General features: G+C 40.6%; 1 protein-coding gene across 1 annotated transcript; it reads left to right on the top strand.

Moving 5' to 3' along the window:
• Positions 1-3,372: 3,372 nt before the first annotated feature.
• c14h21orf91 (chromosome 14 C21orf91 homolog) lies at positions 3,373-18,985 on the top strand. The gene is made up of 5 exons (XM_085797325.1): positions 3,373-3,476; positions 4,837-4,970; positions 12,996-13,505; positions 14,446-14,508; positions 16,268-18,985. Exons 2-5 carry the CDS (start codon positions 4,844-4,846, stop codon positions 16,438-16,440), a joined length of 873 nt encoding a protein of 290 aa, XP_085653451.1. The 5' UTR covers positions 3,373-3,476; positions 4,837-4,843; the 3' UTR covers positions 16,441-18,985.
• Positions 18,986-20,786: the final 1,801 nt, after the last annotated feature.

The following is a 20,786-nucleotide window of genomic DNA, read 5'->3' as shown; positions in this document are numbered from 1 at the left end:
TCCAAAACTTCTTAAAAACTCAAACTGTATCCCTCAAACCTGTGTACAGACACTTACCTGAGATGAACTTTTGTTGCCTTAGGTTTAGATTCAATCAAAGACAAACAGCTGGTTTGACAATGGGAACACATCGTTGCCAAACCCAACAAATCATGATGTGATTTGTTCATTGAACTCTAACCAAGACTTTTTTGTTCTCGCACGTCTGTATTCCAGCAACATCTACTGTAGGTACAATTATTAGTGGAAGGTAAAGAGGTTTACTGAAGTACTGCACCTAAGTACTTCATTTCCAACTACTTCACTTTATTTGAGTACTTCAACTTCATGTTACCAAAGTCTTCTACTACATTTCAGACACAATGTTCTTGTAATAGTTGATCTGATGGCTATAGTCAGTCACTCTAGATAAATGTAAAATATATGCTTATTTGAATAAAGATAAACAATAAGTGACACTTTAATCAAATTCCTTACTTGAGCATTTACAAGGAATATATAAGAATCATTTCAAAGGTAAGTATATAACACACTGTAATGTATATGAGCATATTTTCAACATCTTGAGTGACAGTAATGACATTATCTTAAAGTTAAATAGTTCAGCAAAAGCAGCTTCCCTAAATAATTGAGAGGTATTCATAATGTAGCAAGATTGGATGTGTCATAAAAAAAATACCTATAACTGATCATTTTTTACACATTAAGTATGGACATCACTATGAAGTATAGTATAATAGACTCAGTTAGACTCCATGCATATTGTATTACAGCTAATCTTAATGATTGCTGCTGCTGCCATGTGTCTGGACAACCTAATATTCATAATCAGTGAGTGTCTCTAAGACTCTAAGACTTCCCTTTTCTTGTCAGACCGGGTGTCTGGTTTCTCCTTTGTTTGACTATGATAGGGACTTTTCAGTTTGGTTTAGTCATAGCACACTGCTCTGTCTGACCAACAACAAAGCCCCAATGAACCTTTATTATAGTCAAGCAAGGCCCTTATCAAGATATTGCAGCAAATAGGTTAATAAATGGCTGTAACCTCTGTAAAAGCAACAACAATCCTTGTAGGCCTATAGATTTATCCTTTTTTTACAATCTCAAACACAGTCAAATTTGCATATTAGCTGAAAACTCACATCTGTTCTACGCTCTGGGACTCCTGGGAGAATAGAGTTCATGCAGTGGCTGTGTGCTGTTTTCTCCTCAGAATTTTTTTCCCCCCCTCTTCCCTTAGTTTAACCTCACAGAACTTGCTGAACAAGATCCGAGACCATGTCTCTTACAATGCGAGGCAAGCTGCAACATGTGGACGTAGCCTCTGGGTGAAGACATGGATGTGGGCGCACTCAACAATGATGAAGATTTATGGTTTACTAAGGGTGAACACACCAACCATTCATATGTCATGGAAAGTAGCCTAATGCGTAGACAGGAGGGGCAGATAGTTTAGGTTCATTAAGAGAAAATTATTTTTAGACATTATCAATTTTATGCAGATTTAAGAAATGTCACCAACTGAGATTACCTCAATTGCTAAAATGCTAAATTTGACTCTTTTTTTTTTAAACTTAGTGGTCCAAATTGTTTGTCTCATTCAGAAAACTATTTTCCTGAAAAAGTTAGATCTAAAAACATATGAGGCAAGTCTATATATCACCACACAGTAACCACGGCACTGCCACTGTGTCAACATGTGTCCCTCCTGTTTGTCAATGGAGCAGCTCAGGGACGTGTTGGGATTTGTTTCTTGATGACATCAATCTTGATTCCACCTTTGCAATATATTGACGTGCTCACGATTACAAATGAAGGCAGTGTCTGTAGAGTCACGTTGAATAATACAACATTGTCTGCTGTTTGGTGACATGTATAGGGTGTATACTTTTATTAATGGAGGGACCTCAGAGTGAGGGCTCATATCTCCCATTAGGGTTTTCAAGAACGTATTAATTAACATAAAGGCCATACCTGCGTATTCATTTGATAACGCCTTAATTCTGGCAGCATGCATACATACACAATGCTGTTGTGTAACTGTGTGATTCAGACACACAAGCTGACTCTGCCAAGCCTGCTTAGCCCACATTGTGGACATGTGGTGTGTGGTTTAGTGTCTTCTCACTGCCTCATTTCATTACCTTTGGGACAACACTTTCACAAATACCTAGGTTTTTTTTTTTTTTTTGAGTCTGCAGTCATTTGTTATGGGCTTTTCCATCCCTGAATATTAAATTCAGAGGTTTACATGGCAGTTGTACTTTTATTATTTGGCCAGGAGATGGCGCAAAGTCTTAGTCGGAGAGCCAAAGAAAAAGCCAGTGTTGTCTATGACTGTAAGCCAGGTATGATACGTGATGAAATGATATGGCCCAGTGCACACACACAAAATCACCCTCCCTTTTACCAGCATTTAGACTTTTTAGACAAAAGACAGAGAGTCAGAGTGTTGTCATTAGATGGATGATAACTTTAGTTGTGTAATATCAATACAGACACAATTGAATATGGTTACAATCCAGGAAGGCACAAGGCAAGAAACAGAGAAGTGAAGTCTGCATCACATCAAGTGATGCTGTTCCACCTAGTTCCGTTTCTGACAGAAAATAATTCCCGAGACCCTATCACGGACTGACTCGGTATAATAATAATAAAAAAGCCTATGTTCATATTCAGGGATAATGTTATTCTTTTTCTTTCTTTTCTTTTTTTTTTGGGGGGGGGGGGGGGGTCTCAGTTGAACATTCATTTTGAAGAACTTTTGTTAAGTCAGTTTGTCTCATACATGAATACAGGTATGTGATTATGGGATCTTTCTCTCGATCTTTCGCGGGAATTCCCCACGTGTAGCTTCATGTGAGGAAAAGAGAAAATGATTATGCTGTGCGTTATGAAGCATGCTGCTGCCCGCCACACACACACATAAACACATACACACACACGACTGTAGGCCATTCAACAAATGGAAACAGATTCACAAAACACAGCTGTGCTGCAATCATTAACTTCAGTTTGCGCCGATTACCTTTTTCTTTCTCTTTCCCCTCTCACTCTGATATGGAAATGTTTTGATGACGCCAGGAAGCCTCACCGTCATTGAACCGTAGGGGTGTCTGTTTCCGCTTTTTATGCTAAACGTGGCTTGTGTGGTGAAACGAAGTATTGTTTCGAGAGGATTGAATTTACTTAAACGAATGTAAATAAAAATGTTGCTTATTAGCGTTGTCCTCGGAGAACATAGTCGATAATTAAACTTTTGCTAAACGCTACCACCCCTCGTATAAACTAGTGGTTCGTTCCACTGAGCGAGGGGAGGGGGGAGAGCGAGGTTCCTGTAGCTTCGGTGGATTTGCCGTGACGCGCAGCAGCAGTGCTGTCTGATGTTTGTGTACCTACTGAGTCGAAAGAAAACGGAGGTGTCCACACACACACAAAAAGGGGAACAGGACAGCCACCCAAAAACACACTCTTAGGTAAGTTTCACTAAAAAAAGGTCTCCTTAAACATTTACGTCGCCTTCGTTTGGTTTAACGCCGTCGCTGTGTTTAACAATGCTAAGTAACGGGTCACGATTCAGCCAAGGCAGGATGATGATGATGCCAGTTACTGCTGCTAGCTCGGTATTTGTTGAACGGTGTATATTTATATATATAAATGTGTGTCTATTATGGAGACAGACACTCGGGTTACTGCACATTCCCTTTAGTTGAACCCGCATTCAACAGGCCATAAGGCATTTTTTAGAAAGAAACATACGCAATGGCGAAGGTTAGGCTATAACTTCACATATCGAAGTGAAAAGTTCAATATGTTGTTGTTGTTGCTGCTGCAGTGACTATGTGGCTATTCTTCTTCTCAGCCATTCACTAATTAGACCTAAGTCTTCTTGGCCGTATTATAGTGTCTTAACTTTAATCTTTAAGATGTAGTGGCGGTGGTGGTGGTGAACTACACGGATCATATAACCTTAGTGAGTTAGTTTAGCCTATATACAGTTAAAGGAGTCTCAAGTGTTGTGGTTTTTTTAGTCGGTGCTGCTGCCTCTGACTTTTCATGCTCTCGAAAAAAAAATACATCAACAGAGAAGCCGATGTCTCTGTATGAGTCAGACCTAAACGACCCCCTTTGTCATGTTGTTAGAAGAAGAGAGGATGTCAAAGTGTTTTGTTATGGAAATGTAGTTGCACTGAAAAATGATAGGCTAGTTCTTTTTCTCAATAGATTTGTGTTTTGACTTTTAATTTGGTTGGTTTTTGTTTTGTCTTCTTGAAGTAGGAACATCTGAATTTGGATTTTCTATAGAAACATAAGCATCAGCAATGATAAGCATTGTATATAGGCCTATGCAATAAATTGTGGTCAGTGGTTGGAAAAATAAACAGAGCAAATTACATCAGAGTCGGTCTGACAGTTCAGGCTTTTTACCAATTAAGGAGGCCATATGGCTGGTTTTGAATACCTGTGAGTCAGACTTTAAGTAGTTTGCATGATGTAAACTCAGTATAGAGATACAATCAAGTTTGAGTTACTATTTCTGTGCTTGGATGAGGTCACATCCTGTTAAGGTTATTAAAAATTCTGGGCACAAGTATTGCTTGTCATAGCTGGACGCTGTCTTGTGTCTTTCATTGTTAGTATTCTTTACCAAAAATAGTATGAACCAGAAAATATTTCCCCTCCTACTGACACTATCAAAATTGCATTTTTAATAAGTTTAATTGAAAGTGTAGTGTGACCTAATTTGCAAAAAATAGCTTAGAGGGTTTTCATGCATGCTCCTGTCTGATATTCAGCTATGTGCTCTTTGTAACTGGTTGTTTTTTTCCCCCCTAGAAGCATTATGGATGAAGAGGAGCAGTTTGTGAACATCGATCTGAACGATGACAATATCTGCAGTGTCTGCAAACTAGAGACGGAAACTGGGACCTTATCTTTCTGCCACGTCTGCTTTGAACTCAGCATTGAAGGTGAGAAACAGAACAAAGTAAAAATTAGGCAGTGTGATCTCGCTTTTAATCCCTGAATATACGTATACTCCCACAAACAAATTCACTAGTCATTTCACTTGCTCCATATTGAGACAGATTTCTACTAGTTTTAGCCGTCAGGAGCCTGCAGTATTTGGACTAAATCACTCTTGCAGAAACTTCCAGATCATTATTCATAATCCCTCCTCATTATAGCAAATATCGAGGCTGTGATCGAGCACGAGAACGATTCAGATTTGTTTGAGTCTCATTCAGTTGCTACCCACAAACACTTTTTTTTATTCTCTCAAGAAACAACATAAACTACACACTGATCAGCTATAACTATTAAAACAAATAAAGTAGGTGAATGGTTGTAATATTGTCACTGATCGGTGCAGGTTTTAGACTGAATCAGACCAAGAAGCTGTGGGAAATAAATAACCTACTGATCCAGAATAAACTCTCAAACCAGACCACAGATCACAACAACAGTAAAAACAGTCACCTGTTTTAATGTTGTGGCTGATCTGTGTGTGTGTGTGTGTGTATGCGCGCGCAGCTGAATAGGGTCTGTAGGACTCTCCCTCGTTTGATGTTTCACTCTAAATCGGGAGCGTGCGTTTGAAGTTTTTTCATCTCTTAATTAATGAGTGGCCTATTTGAAGAAGAATGGGGAATCATAAGGGGTTAGATACGCCTCTCATGCCACACTTGTCTCATAAATCCACAAAGGCTCTTTTCTGCAACGGCGAGATGAGTCTGTTTATCTCTGCACAATCTGATTGTGTGTGACTTGTCAAACAGTATTGTATAAGCTGACTAAGAGCTCCCAGAGCAGAGGATATCATATCATCATATCAGTCTGTTGACAGCAGAAAAATGCATATGCATGAAAGATACAGGTGTGTAAGGAAACCAAGTGTGTGGGTATTTGATTAATCACTCTGTTCTTCGTGGTGTCCAAACACTATTTACAAGCCAAGCATTGTTGGAATAGCACTTAGCTTTTAGATGCAGTGCTTGCACCCTCATTAACCCTCATTCAGCAGAAAAATGTTTTCAATATGGTTGAAAGAGGCAACCTGGGGTTGCACATAGTGTAATACTAGTGAGTTGAATATATCACATAAAACATTCTGCTTATTAAAAACATGCATCCTGTATGAAAACGTTAAATGTAGCACAACTTAGCTCCACCTGTTTATACGTTGCTCTCCCAGCAGCTGGAGGCTGCACCTGCTGTGGCCATGGTTGAACACTGAATTCAGTTTTCAGGGTCACCTTTACATCTTTACTCTGTCTATATTTTACTCTCCTAGTCAGGCCTAAGGGCCTCTGAATGTCTGCAAAGGGATAACCCAACTTTTTTTAGGAGTATGTCAACATTTCACAAAGGCAGCGGTCGCTTATCTGGGTCAGCTGATGTGGCGTTGCTTGCTCCATTTAATCTTTCAGCCAGGATGCTCAGGTAGGAGAGAGAGCCAACTATAGGGGCGTTTACAAAAGTGTCCCAAACCTAGACAAAACTGAGATACCTCTCTCAGGCAGGACTTATCAACCTGCATCAGTGACATTGGGTTCAGGTTTTGAAGAAGCTTCTGTGTGGCAATGAAGTAGTTGTTACGTAACTGTTGAGTCTGGGGGGAGAAGAGGAGGGGATTTGCAGACAGGCACGTGTTTGTGATGGCAGCCGAGTGTTTCATTGGTGGGAGTTTTAGCTTGCCAAGCAGCATGTGGCTACTTCAGGCCGTGGTGAAACTAAGGCCAAGCCGTGTGCCTGCTGACTGCTCATGTAGACTTAATTGCTGCCATGCCCATTCATCCTGTGCCATCCCTCATTAGAGGAGAAGAGAGCAGAAGTCCAATTACCACACATGCAGATGGAGAGTACAAAAAGAACTGAAGTGCAGTGAATGGTCTTCAGCTCCCATTGCACACAAAAACACACCGTCCTAATGTCTTTCTATCTCAAGGGTGAATTGCTGCTGCTGAATATTCATTGGCTCCTTGCTATTTGCTGGCTTTGAATATTTATTACAAGCAATTGAAGCAGAATTGCCTCTCATTCTTTTTGTTTTCTAAACGAGGAGTGTATATTACAATGCATGAATTGTGGTTGTGTTGTGCATAAATGTTGTCTTTATGCATGAACTCATTTCAAACAAAATTATGAAGTAAATTCTTTAGAAGTGCTTATTTCCACCCACATCCACACCCAAGCTCTGGTTGGAGAAACATCAAATGGGGATGTTCAAATATTTCTGTTTTACCGCCAGCTGCTAACTCACACAGTCCTCACAGCTGAGGTTTGTTAGTTACACACAGTACATCAAATAAGGCACCAATTAGAGCAGGGATGTCAAACTCTATTTAGTTCAGGGGCGACAAACAGCACAATTTGATCTCAAGTGGGCCAGACCAGTAAAACAATAGCATGATAACCTATAAAAATTGTATTTTCCCCTCTGTTTTAGTACATTATTAAGATGTTTAAAGTTAATGAACTATTCTTTTACAAAACATATTATGTACCACCTGAAATTTCTTGATAAAAATACGTGCAATTTCAAATTTTCACACTTGGCAAATTCATCCTGATGGCCGGATTGGACCCTCTGTCGGACCAGTTTTGGCCCGCAGGCCTCACGTTTGACACCCCTGAATTAGACCCTCTACTGATAAAAACTATTTGCTGACACATCCTTTGACCTTGGAGTAATGCATGGTTAAAGGGGTGGAGAGTTGTTTATCGCGAAGACTTCAGGCCACAGCAGCAACAGGTACAGAAGTAGCGTTGAAGCGTGAAGCGTTTGTGGTGAAAACGTTGAGCACAGCTCGAGGCAGGATGAATGTTCAGGATGTGCAGCCTTTGTTGTACAGTACCTCCAAGTGGCTGTTTCCTGAGGAAACTGCTTTGGCCTGTATGTGCTGGCTGGTTCCATCAGAAAGTACCAAATAGAAATTGTATCTATTTATATGTTGCTCAACTTCTGCCTGAATGAGTTTGTCACTTTCAGACGTTTCTTTTTGTGTTTTGTTTTCACTGCATCGTCTGAGTTGTGTACTACACTCGGCTACTCTGCCTTGAGCATCAACACACTGCAGCAGAGAACAGGAGAACAACAACAGTCCCACAGCAAAACGCCCCAGAGCCATGCAGTCTCCAGTTATTGTATATTTTCTTGGGACGTGACGCCACAGTTTTAAAGTAATGTAATCAGTATATTTCATAGAAAGAAGCATAACGATGCCTTTTTAATGAATGCTCAAAACCTGAAAACAAACCCAACCCTTATGATGTCTGTGACACCAAACATAGAGCAGCAACTGTTTTGTAGTCACAAGGGCTTGTTCCCCATTGGATGAGCCCTGCAGGCACAGTAGCAGTCTAGAAATTACACAGCTGAACAAACTCCAACCACCATGAGCACAACTTTTATGCATTATGTATCTTATCTTGTCCAAATGAGAGTTGGTAGTTGGTTAGCAATCACACATACTAATACCTAATGTTCAAAAGTCAAAAGTTAGAATAAAAATTGGCTACTATCGTTTTGTTTTTTAAGTATTCAAACCAACAACAATGGGCACAGTCGCGACCAGAAATAGTGTCACATGTTCATCAGACTTCATTGTTTAGATCTGGTCTCTCAGTGCAGCATAATTCAAACCAGGAAGCGCTATTATTAATGAGCTGGCCTTATCAGTTGTGACAAGCTGTGCTTTGTAAACACCTGAGTATTATAAAACCAGCGAGTAAGGATTGCAACGCCAGCCTCCCTCACAGACAGTTTCCTTTTTATTGGTTGTCTCTGGCTCTTTGTCGGAAGACGTCTGCTAAGCAGCAAAAGCTCTATACCATTCCTTTATCGGCTTACATAATTCAGACAGATTTTTTTCTTTTTGCTGACGCTTAGTAATTTTACCAGCTGAGTTTAGAGTGGAAAAGAAAAACCCTACAGCGCGAGACAGGAATGCTGCAGCCACTGCTGATTCTGGTTGTTGCTCTACAGGGACTATTGTAGCCTGCTCCTGTAAACAGCTCATTCATTGTTGGTGAACTCTCCACCCTGGGGTGTATAGAGAGGCCTAATTATGTTTCTGCCTGTGGCAGCTGTACGATTGAACACGGTGATGGTCCAGAGATTTTCTGAGCCTACTGAATGGTCCACCTAGCTGAGCCCCTCTGTTTTTGAGCTATAATTGTTAAATGTATAATGAGTTACTTTCTATGTGAATTTACCATTGGCTTGATTAAATACCCTTTTTTCAAGGTGTATAATCCTCATTAGCCAAGCAAATATAAATAAAAAAGTCTCAGGGGTTTACTCTTTATTGTCTGTCTGTGTGTAGCCCTGGAATAATTGGATTTTTCACTGTTAACTTACTTACATTTTCAGTCCAAACTGCTGTATATGATTTCTAACCAATGTCAGAAATAACCATGTCTGTATGGAGGCAGTGTTTCATTATAATGTTCACAGTAAAGTGCATGTCCTGTAGAATACAGCAGGAAGGAAAGAGGCAGAATAATAGGCGTAATCAACTCAATTTACTTGACATTTGTTGTATTGCTTTTAAAATAATCTGAAGTGTGTGTGAGTACTAGCAGTGTAGGTATAGTTGTGAGGGTCGGCAGTGATCAACAGGTGGTTTGAATTCACGTGTCACTGAGTTCACTGTTGTTGGTCATGTGAGCCCTATGTTGGTGTCCCACTTGGACCGTGCAGCTGCTGACAACACATTTTTCAAGTGTTATCTTGCAGCTCTGTAGCATCTCATCAGGCACATCCTGATGGCTGAGAATAGTACTGTCAACTACCATCCACCCCCCCTCTATTTAATATGAAAGGACTCAAGGAGGCTCCCATCCCAAACCCTTGAGTTTTACACAGCTGACTTGCATCATCAGAACAGACATGCCCTACAATGCAATTTCCAGCCTTCCATGACTATATTTACACTGGAAAGCATCTCCTGATTGGATGACTGCTTCCAGCAAGATGAAAATGTGTTTCTTTGTTAATTAAACTCGTTTAAGAGTGTCTATAATATTCTGTAAAGAGAAAAAAAAGGCCATCAAATACAGTGTTAAATTTAGAAGCTTAGGAAGAGCTCTTTCCATGATGGCAACCACAAAACCAAGTATGCACAGAAGATGTCTGATTTGAATTATGGCAAACGCTAACCAATAATTAGATCGGATCAAGCAGAGGGGGTGTCTTTTCTCCACAGCTGGAGGATTACTGTGGCATTGTGTTGGGAGAGTTGACTGACTTTTTACTATCCAACTTAAAAGCCTTTAGTCTGTCCCTGATGTTTGATGCTCGTCCACTAGTTTCTGTAGCCAAAATCCATTTTCTTACTGACTAAAAGCTTTTGATACAGTTGGCTATTATTGTTGTTGTTGCTTGATTTGTATGCAAAGTATCAAAGACACTACTTAACTGGTTAAATATCAGATTTTTCTAAGCACAGTTTTAACTTGCTGCCATGAATAACTGATACCAGCTGAAAACTATGAACAACGGGTGTTTTTTTATATTATATTACTATCCTGTTTCACTGAATCACAAACTAACCTTGACTCCTTCCTCACAAAAGAGCAGGAAAAAACAAGCTCACTGCTCATTGGTGTATATTATGTCCGCAGCCGTCACTGCAGAACAATGTTGATTCACTCCCGGTGAATAGTGTGTGTGCCTGCACTTATGTGTGCAGCTATGAAAGGCAGTAGTGCTAAGCTGCTTAGCTGGAGTGAGGTCTTTGGCTGGCGGCGCATTGCCCTGGTTGTGGGCCAATGATTTTTCTGCTAGGCAAGTGGTAGCCAGTGTGTTTTTTGTGGTGGTCTAAAGACTGAGACTGATCGGATTATAACATGCCTGTTTGATATAGGCAAAAAGCTCCTGCTGCATTAGTAGAGCATTTCATTGGCCATTCATTAGGTAGCGTGCACACAGAAATATTAACAAAAGAAACTGTCTCAACAGCAAATGTACTGAGAGATGGTTTTATTCTTTCTTCTTCCTCATGTCAAATCAAAGGAATGAGTTTGCCTGAAACGGCTTTACAGTCTGTACAGCATACCTTTCTGTTCTGACACCGCAGTAAGATGTTGGGGAAAACTTTTTAACTCTTCTATGATACGTTGTTTGATGTGATATTTTTAGCAACAGTTTTTTTTTCTGTTCCTTATCAATTAACAGATAAACGTGTCTTTCCTCTCCTCAGCCTTCCTGTTTTGTTTTCGATAGCTGTAAGAAGTTTTTCCACTTCGAAGTTTTTCACTTCGTACATCTACATTCAGGAGTAAATGTTTTTTTTAATAGATATACTACTATATACTACTTTTTTCTTTTCATAACACAAAAATTAGGTCATATTCATTCATTCATTCATTCAAACCTTTATTTATTCTCGAAAGGACATTGAGGTTTTACCCTCATTTGCAATGTTGTCGAGATCACAGCAATATTCAAAGCGAAACACAATGCACAGCACAAGTCACATATAGTTTAGGATAAAACACAGTTACAAAAATGAAATACATCTGATTCATTTCAACATTTAAAAACAGTTACAAACTGTGGTAAAGAGGTTTGAGATTATATTTTTATAATGTTGATAGGATGGAGGAGCATTGATTTTAAGTGTGAGTTGAAGATCGTTCCAGGAGGCAGGGGCATCATAGCAAAATGCAGATTTACCAAATTCAGTTTGTACCCGGGGGACTTTAAAATACATTCAGTCACATTGAATGATATACTTCACAAGATGTTAGACTTTCATTCAGGAGTCAATGTTTTTGACATCAGTAATATTTTCTCCTAACTTCAGTTTAAAAATCACTTGGACAAGTCCTCTTTTACAGTTAAGTACTTTGATGAAGAAACTCTTTACCAAGGAAACTCATATGTTAAATGTCTGTCAGCCACAGATTGTCAGTAACTGACTACTGGAGTTGTCTGTTACAAGAAAGGAAAGTGAAACCCACACTTGTGTGTGAGTATGTTTGACACCTGAAGAATGCCCTGCAGACCACATCAGCTCTGTGCGCTTATGTGTTCATTGTGCTGTGGTCATGTGGCGTTAGGGTTGATGTGTAGGCCAGACTTTGCCGTCTGCTGCTAAAGCCCTGAAAGAGGCATGTGAGGTAAACCTACATAAGTGAGCTCTTAAATCTACATCGACAGCAGTGACTAATCCCCTCACCTCAGGTTTGACCACACAACGTCCGTCTGCTGAGAAATGCAGGCTGTGAGAAGAAGGCCACGATCGCACCAACACTCTCACATTGGCCTTCGTCCGCTGAACAGTTTTCAGTCTTCAGTTCTTTCACCTTCAGCTTCCCTTTGTTTATCAAACCGTGGCCCATTTTTTACTCAGAGGTTATTTTAAGTTTAGTCCACTTGCTCAGTCTTAATTTCTGTGGAGCAAGCTAAGTCGGTTACAGTGTGACCTGTTTTGACTGGATCCAGGAAGCATTACCTCTCCTCTTAATAACGTTACTTAGGTATGTTGTCATGATTATATAACAGCAGCCCACCTACTAAAGATGTTTTTTCCAGTTTCCTCTTTGATCAGAGGGGTTGGATTGTTTCGTTTTCCCACCTAGGGTTCATCCTCATCCTGTTTTTGTGTTAGTAAGACAAAGTGGAGACTTTTTGAAACTGCAATAATTGGAACAAGTACAGTATATGGAAAGGACAGGAATTTAATTTTGCTTCATGTGAAACTTCCTCCCTCCTGTTGCTCAGTAAATTACACAAATGCTCTGTGTTTTTGAATTGAGATTGTTGATCTGTTATCTCTACTATTGCAACACTCTGCAGACTAATCCACCACATACTAAGCAGCTTTTTACAGGAAGATTGCAATATAGATCTTTGCTTTACTCCCTCTCAGCTACAATATGCACTTCTTTTAAGGACTGTGAATGTTTGAGGTCAGTGACTCGGCGTATATTTGTACTCATAGCTGTGTGACCCACTGACTTCTTCACTTTTGTCCCTCTGAATGCAGGCATCTCCTCTGCCACCCTGTTACATTCGAAGTCCCTGCGCGGCCACAGAGACTGCTTTGAGAAATGTCATCTCATCGCCAACCAGAAGCTGTCACGGTCCAAGGTCTCCCGAAGTGCCTACGAGGGCATGAAGCTGGCCCTCAGCCAGAAGCTGAACCGCATCATCCAGTACGCCCAGAACAAAGACTCTGTCTCCTCCAACAGCCTCAGCAGACGAGGGACCAAGCTTCTTTGTTACAACCAGCAGAGTGACCGCAAGCTGCTGCCCCAGACGGACGCCCAGGTGCCCCGCTACACGCCCCACTGGGACACGGGGAAAACAACGGGGCTGCCCGACTACACCATGGGGATGTTGGAGTGCCACACGGCGGAGGAGCTCGGGCTGCTGCAGGAGTCACAACCCGACGTTTGGCCCGGAGACGGCAGAACGGTGCTACGCAGCCGAAGCCAGTCGTCTGGGGGAGGAGGGCAGACACAGCTCGGACACCAAGGCCACAGCAGAGATGAATGTGAGCGCACACAAGTCAAATTCTTTGTTTTTCACCCCACAGTAACTCTTCTTTCATCATCACTGTGTAATTTAAGGTGACTGGAAAGGTTTTATTTCCCAGCTCTGGTGTAGAAACTATGTCAACTCTTATCTCCGTCTTGCCCTCCTCAGTGTGATCTCTGCTATCAAGAGATTTCTAAAACCCCCGAGCACGTATTCATTAAAAAGCAGCAGACAAAACAGTAATGCCAGACCAAAAGATACATTTTCCTTGGACTGTCCTTCATCTCCCTCTCTGCTGTGTTCTCTCCAGAGAAAAGTACGTTTTCCTATAACCTCGAGATATGTCCTTGGCTTTCTCATATCTTGTCACTGCTAAAGCTGCTTATGACTACAGATCCTGCAGGAATGTGATGAGAAAGCTTTCTAAATGGCCCTGATTCAAATTCTGTGCCTTGCACCAAAGATGACAGGCGTTTCACACGTACAAGGTTTACAGTAATTTGTGTGCATGTCTGAAGTTCATCATCAGCCACCAATACTCCCTGCTACGAAAATCCTAAACCTGCAAATGCACCAGAACCTGTTATTTGGGGGTGTTATTATGCACACAGCTTCAGGTTCTCTGTTGTCTCCGATTGGTAACATCAGTTGCAGCCTGTGATGGATGCGCTTGTCAGTTTGAAACTGATCAGAGATTTCCAGCTGCACCTCTGTGAAGTAACACATTCCTTTTGATGTAAGTCAAAACACTCCCCTGTACAGTTAGTTCTAGAGAAAAGGTCATGAACAAATAAAAAGGAAATATTCCTCAAAGAATCCACTGAAATAATCTAGTTTGAGACATAAAAAAGTTCAACAAGTTGACTACTGCCCTCATAAGAGGCTAACTATCGTGACACGATCTACACCTGTCATACTTTCTAATCAATAAAACCCTTTTTTTCTCCTTCTTTTAGTGACTAAGATGAGTGTGGATGAGCTCCATCAGTTGAACACCCAGCTACTGATGCAGATTCAAAGTAAGTAATGTTTACTGGCATTGTTATGTTATGATATGTTAAACTTTATTATGGACTCAGGTCCATATACAAGACACACAATACAAAAGCAGACAACACAATACAAAGACGATGAAAGCTAAAAGTTCATAGTTAATAACATTCATAAATTGAAAATGACTAAGAAGATAGAAAGAGGCATCTGTACCAATGTTTCCTGTGTGTTGACTGGTACCTGACAGTGCTGTACTTAGTGTTAGTCAAACTTTAAATTAGTTTGTTCTTTGTGGCGTCAAGTCTACACATAAATCTAGTTTCTTAACACAGCAAACATTACGTTTGCACTGAGCCATCTAGGTCTCCTCAATAATATTCTTATGGCATCTCATTAGCAGCATTAGGTTAATCAATCATATAGTCATCCATATTTTAATTGAACATGTTTTGTGTCATGCTCAATCTGTTATTCTCATCACAAACACATCCCCACATGACATTGCTCCTTCAGGGAAAAGCTGCAGCTCCCTCAGTAAAACAGGGGCTGATAGAGACTGGAAGGCTCATCATCTAGTAGTCAACACATCATGTCCCTCCATGTGATCCGCTGTGTTGAATCGGGCACTGTGTGTAGCGCTCGCTCATGCACACGCTGTCTGTCCGTAGCTTAGCTGTTATTGTGTGGAGTAAACAACAGGCCTAACTGGTGAGGAACGCTGTGAGCAAACACCAGAAGTTTTTATTTGTACCTCAGGAAGGTCGAGTCGTGACAGATGCCGTAGCGTTAGATTAATATTGTTGTTGTTAGATTAGAGGGTTGACTTGACACTCTCCTTGCTTCACTCACACCTCTCACTCTTTCCGGTCTTTGGGTGCAAGTGATCAAATCAGCCCTGTTATCACCCCGGCCGCTGTCAAGAGTGAAATCACATGAGCTAATGCGAGATGTCCTTTCCCAGAGCAATGTCTAGTGGCCGGCCGCCTGATCTAAACATTCACATTCTTATTCAACCGTCAGGAGTTCAGGAAGTTTAAAGAGGATCTATGCAGAATTTTAGCTTATCTATGCAACATTTTTACCTTAATTAATCAGCTTTGGAGTATTTGTGATGGTTTAATAAATTACTTGTAACTTGTTATGAGGGAGAATGGAGGCTCTCTGTCTTCTACCTAGCGTCTCTTTGCTGAAAAACAACTTTGCAAGATCTCGTCTGCACACAAACGCACCCCGTAACTCGTAATCTCTTATTTTTGACAGATAAGACTACACATATATACACGTCGGAACATCGTATATGATAAATAACGTTATCCACCGCTCTATTGATTGATTTCTCAGCGGCTTCGTTGTAAACAAATGCCGAGAGGAGGGTCAGCAATAGCGGAAAAGCGACCAGACTTGCATAGTTCCCCTAAAAACATATTTTCGTTCACTGTACTCAGGACAGATGGGGTGATTATTTCTCACCCTAAATCATTTAGGGAGGACGGTACAAGCCCAGATTCTACAATCCATATTATGTGTTGTACTGGAAATACCCACATGTCTATAAACTTCTTTAAATGCAGCCTAACACTGCATAACACTGTCCCTGACTAAAGGCTGTCAGATACTGTATTTCTTCTCACGGGCTTGTCTCAAGCTGATTCTGTTTGTGTCGTGTTGTCTTTGCCCTCTGCTCCTTCAGTAATCACTAATATTGATTTCCTTTGCCTTATTTGTTTCCCCTTGTGTGCTCGTGTTGACCTTGTGTGGCCCTTTTTCTGCCTGTCTCCCCTACAGAGGTGTTCGAGGAGCTGACTGTGGCCGTGCAGGAGAAAGACTCATTAGCATCGGAGCTGCACGTGCGTCACATCGCCATCGAGCAGCTTTTTAAGAACTGTGCCAAGCTGCCCTGGCTGCACATTAGCAGGGCCGGGGTCAAGGCCAGCAACAGCAGCGGCCCTGTGGAGTGAGTGGGGTGCGACGCGGGGCTTCTGTCTCTGCTGCCGGGAGGAGGAAGCAGACAAACACACTCCAGCACACTGGCTGCAGCAAGACTGAAAAACGCCTTTCTGTATACTGAGTGACTTCTAACACACTATAATAGTGGCTGAGCTCTGAATTAAAGGAGCATAAAGGGCTGGGTTTACAAGGCCTCCGTTGTCGTGGTTGCAGTGATGATACAAGGATTAGTGGTGGTGTGCGGTTTTAAAACACGTTGCTGATCTAACGTGACCTCCAACTCCACCCAAACTGCAGGTGGTTTACCAGGTGCGCTGGCTCCAGCACACAGTATGGACACGTCCTTACTGGACACAATCCCTAAAGATTTATCTCGACACAGACTGAAAAACAGTTTGTCTACATGATTTCAAGTGGATGGTTTGATGATGTTTTTATTTTATTTTTATTTTTTTGTTTAGTTTGCTGTCAACCATTTCAATTTCGATTGCTGTTTCATTTTCTGTAAATACATTTTTCAAGGTTTTACTCTGATCATGTCAAACGTGGACATTTACACTGTGTATTACTCCTCCATATGATGTCTCATGGTTTTCTGTAGAAGGCTGTGAGTCAGAAGTGACTTGGAATATTTTATAACGTGGCATGGGCGGACACTTGATGCAAATTAGTTGGATGGTCTCCACATATTCATACCATCATGCACTACCAGCAGAAGTGTTTGATCATTTTTAAAGCTTTTTTCATGCAGCTGCACACAGCATGTGCGGTATAATGGCTGGAAACAGGAGTTTTGGGGGGTTTGGGGTTTTGAGTTGCCTTCCAACAACCAAAGTTGACATTGATAGTTTGTGAAATAATGGTTCCCTGAGATGTTGCCAGTTTTATAGGTCGCCTATATTTTACTGCATCAGGCTTCATCTGCTGGAGAAAATCATAATACTCGCAACATGGGTTTGCTGTAATAATCTAGAATGATGATAGAAAACAACGGAAATTGTGAAACAAACTATTGAACAAACTAAAATCAAGTCAAATTTGTGTGTGCAAAATAACCCTAAAGCATCACTGCAACAAATGAGTGTGTGATTATCAAGGCTATACTAGCTGTGCAGGTTTTGTATGGGGGTCATTATGACTATTTTGGGAGGGTCCACGAACTAATACTTAGTAACAGATGGTTGCCAAGCAGCAAATGGAAATATCACTTAATGTACCCTCTCCAGAGCTTAAAGATGAGAGGTACTCTGCTTTTTAAGGTTTGAGTTTATGAGTATTATTGCTGGTGAGATTTACTTGATATTTATTGCATAGCTGCTTATTGTCTGTGGTATAGCTGTTAAGCACAAGTCACATGTATTGGCTATACACTGAATGAGTGCTATCGAAAGAGAAACCTAGCTGCCAAACCAAAGTCTGTATTTGTTCTGTGTTTAACGCGTGAATTGCAAGCATTTGATTTAGATTCCAGAGCAACATGCAATACCAAACTGATTTAAAAAGTGGTCTAGTGATTTACTTCAGTGTTCGGTTCAGTGTGTGTAATAATGAACTATAGATTTTTACTCCAAAGGTGTTGATGTGGAAATGATTTGTTCTCAAAAACATTGTGTGTATGCAGGGTTGTCTTTTTCTTTTTTCTTTTCTCTTTTTTTCATGTTCAGTGTTAAACTTGTGTTGCCCTCTCTCCTGAATTTAAGTATGACCCAAGTTGATGTCACAGCAATACAAATGGGACAGATTGGTCTACTGTGCCTGTGTGAAAGTCCCTGAAGGGCGTAGGGATGAGAGCTTCTAGATGTGGTTGGTTAATAATTCAGGAACCCTATGCAAGAAAGAGACAAATAAATCAGAAGCCTTATTTAGTAGAAGTTATCTGAAAGAGTATTGGTTATCTGAGTTTTTCTCAGAGGAAATCAAAGCTACTTGCGTATAATAACCCGGGGAAAGACGAGGTTATAATCAGATTGATGTTAAGAAAAACTCAGCATCGTCAGTGTATTTCTTTGCTCTCTCTTTGTAAGAGAATAAATGTATTTGACCCCTTTAGGGTTTAAAGTTAAACGTTGCGGCTCCATTTTAAAGTTCTATCTTGGTTTTATTTTGGAAAAGTGAATTTGTGCGCTTGAATGTTTGGGAGTATTCAGATTACTGGTCCTTAATGCAACATTTCCACTCCTTCAGTTTCCACTTGTATGATTTTTATTTGTGTTTTTAAATATGAATGCTGTGTGTTTTTGTATACTGTGGAAACATGCCTGGGCCTGTGTCTCTGCTCAGCAGATGCCTGTTTTTGTTTGTCTGTTTTGGCAGTCTCGTTATCTTTTATGGGTAATGTTAGCATACCTGTTTAGACTTCCACCTCTTTCTTTTGGGACTTGACTGTTTGTTCTTTTGTTTTCTAATGTTGTACAGGGCTGCATCTGTGTTGTGTGGTGTTTTACGTTCTATTTATTGTGTGTGTTCATTGACATTACACAGGCTGTGCGATTTGTGCTTAAGTGACTTTGTATTTTTTGTAAATTGTTCCAATAAAATGAAATTATTTTTACTACATACACTGACATGCTCGTATTTTCCTGCCACTGCATTGAAAAGAACGACGGAAGCCTTTCTATACCAATTGTATACTTTAAAAAATTAAAAGAATTGAGCTTCATGAGCAAAAATATTTTCCTGTTACCTTCACTCTTAAAAACTAGGCTTTATGCTTTTCAAAATGTCTTTATCTGATGCTGCTTGAGACAGTCACCCATTGTTTAGTCTAGTTTATGACTGCCTGATAACAACCAGGCTTGTTCACATCATGTTTGCTGACATTGTTAACTGCAGAACAACCTGTGTTGTCCTCATGCACAGCACAGCCATGTATACTCAAGAATAAAAAAATAATATAGTTATCACTGTAATTGATACCAAAGACAACACAAAATGTTGGCAGACATGAAGAATGTCATGATTACGCCATCATTTGATTTGACTCCATTGATTACTTGTGTATGCAGTTGGACTCCACAGTTAACTGGGAGATGGTGCTTGTTGACACAGTGGTAGCGGGTGGTAGGTAGAGGTTGAGTGCCCCCGTGTGGACAAAGAGCTGAACAAACTGTGATGAGTGTCATTTCCGAGAAATATCTAATAATATGCGGGAATGCGGTTAGCTCTTTCATTGATCGAGGATTGTTATGGTAATTCCCTGAGTAAACATCACAATTATTCTTGTCAGTAACATCATAAATGTGCAAATTTCTGTCGAAAAACCCATCCTGAAGTTGAAGTATTAGGCATAAACCAGCCGTTATTGGATAGTATGTTTTAACATGTATTGTAGTTTAGGCAGCACAGATGGAAAGGGGCTGATTTCCCACAGTAACCTGCTAGAGATTATTACTTTAGTAGTTATTAAATCATAATTGAACCATTTTACAAACTTGGTCCTAACTGTTGAAAGTTATTATTATATCTCGTGGTATTGTCCAAACTTGGCTTTACTATTTTCAATTCAATTTATTATAGTAGTAGCCAGGTTTAGGTTACAGTAATTACAATTGCATCACTGGAAACACATACCTGACGATATGAGTCATAACAGCAACGCGTATGACTCATTCTGTGAAGGGCGTATGCTCCAACCAATGAAAGCGCCGAAGTCCGTCTCCCTGGAGCCAATCAGAGTGAGCGGTGGGCGGGACTTATGACGTAAAGGGCGGGCATAGCAACTGAACCTCAAGTGTTCCTCTGTTAGCCGAAGACTCCTAGCCATTCATTGTTTGCCCACACGCAAGAGGGGGACCACGAGAAAAATAAAAAGGTAAGTTAGGTTGTTAATGTGCTTGTGTTTTTGTTGTTTTACACCAGCAAGTGTACCGAATATAATCATTGTATCGAAATATCACGAGTTAGTGGGATGATTTTGTAACTTTTGCTATGTTGTTGTTGTGTTAGTTATTTAGCAACATGAGGCTGTTGGCATCAAACTTGGCGCATTAGCTTGGAAGCTAATGCTAACAGTTTTGTTTTCTTGAAAGAAATATAATACTCCTTTCCACTGGGTTGGCTTCAGCGTGGAAATATTAACTTATATTAAAAGTAGTACTCGTGTGATTCGGCATCATCAAGGCGACACGTTGTTCGTGTCGTTAGCTGAACCAGCTAGCTTCTTGGCTAGTTGAAGTTGGGAAGTCTGTTGGATATTATGGATTGAGGTGTGTGTATGTGTGTGTGTGTGTGTGTGGTTTACCGGAACTAGTGCGTCACAGCCCGCCTTTCTGGGACACGTGCCGTTACATTTAGTCAACAGATGTGAGAAAGGAAGAAAAAAGGGCATTGTGTGCATTAGGTAATGTGATTTTATTAT

This window comes from Trachurus japonicus, chromosome 14, assembly GCF_045865225.1.
Source record: "Trachurus japonicus isolate A0001 chromosome 14, Traja_1.0".
In the NCBI taxonomy this organism is placed as follows: Eukaryota; Metazoa; Chordata; class Actinopteri; order Carangiformes; family Carangidae; genus Trachurus; species Trachurus japonicus.
The sequence above is the reverse complement of the archived record's forward strand: the minus strand, read 5'-3'. Positions and strand labels throughout refer to the sequence as shown.

Bases quoted from the DNA above. Each gene is read 5' to 3' on its own strand.
- c14h21orf91 (XM_085797325.1), top strand. From the start codon at position 4,844: ATGGATGAAGAGGAGCAGTTTGTGAACATCGATCTGAACGATGACAAT. The intron at 4,971-12,995 runs GTGAGAAACAGA...CTCTGAATGCAG, and splicing joins CTTTGAACTCAGCATTGAAG to GCATCTCCTCTGCCACCCTG. The intron at 13,506-14,445 runs GTGAGCGCACAC...TCCTTCTTTTAG, and splicing joins AGGCCACAGCAGAGATGAAT to TGACTAAGATGAGTGTGGAT.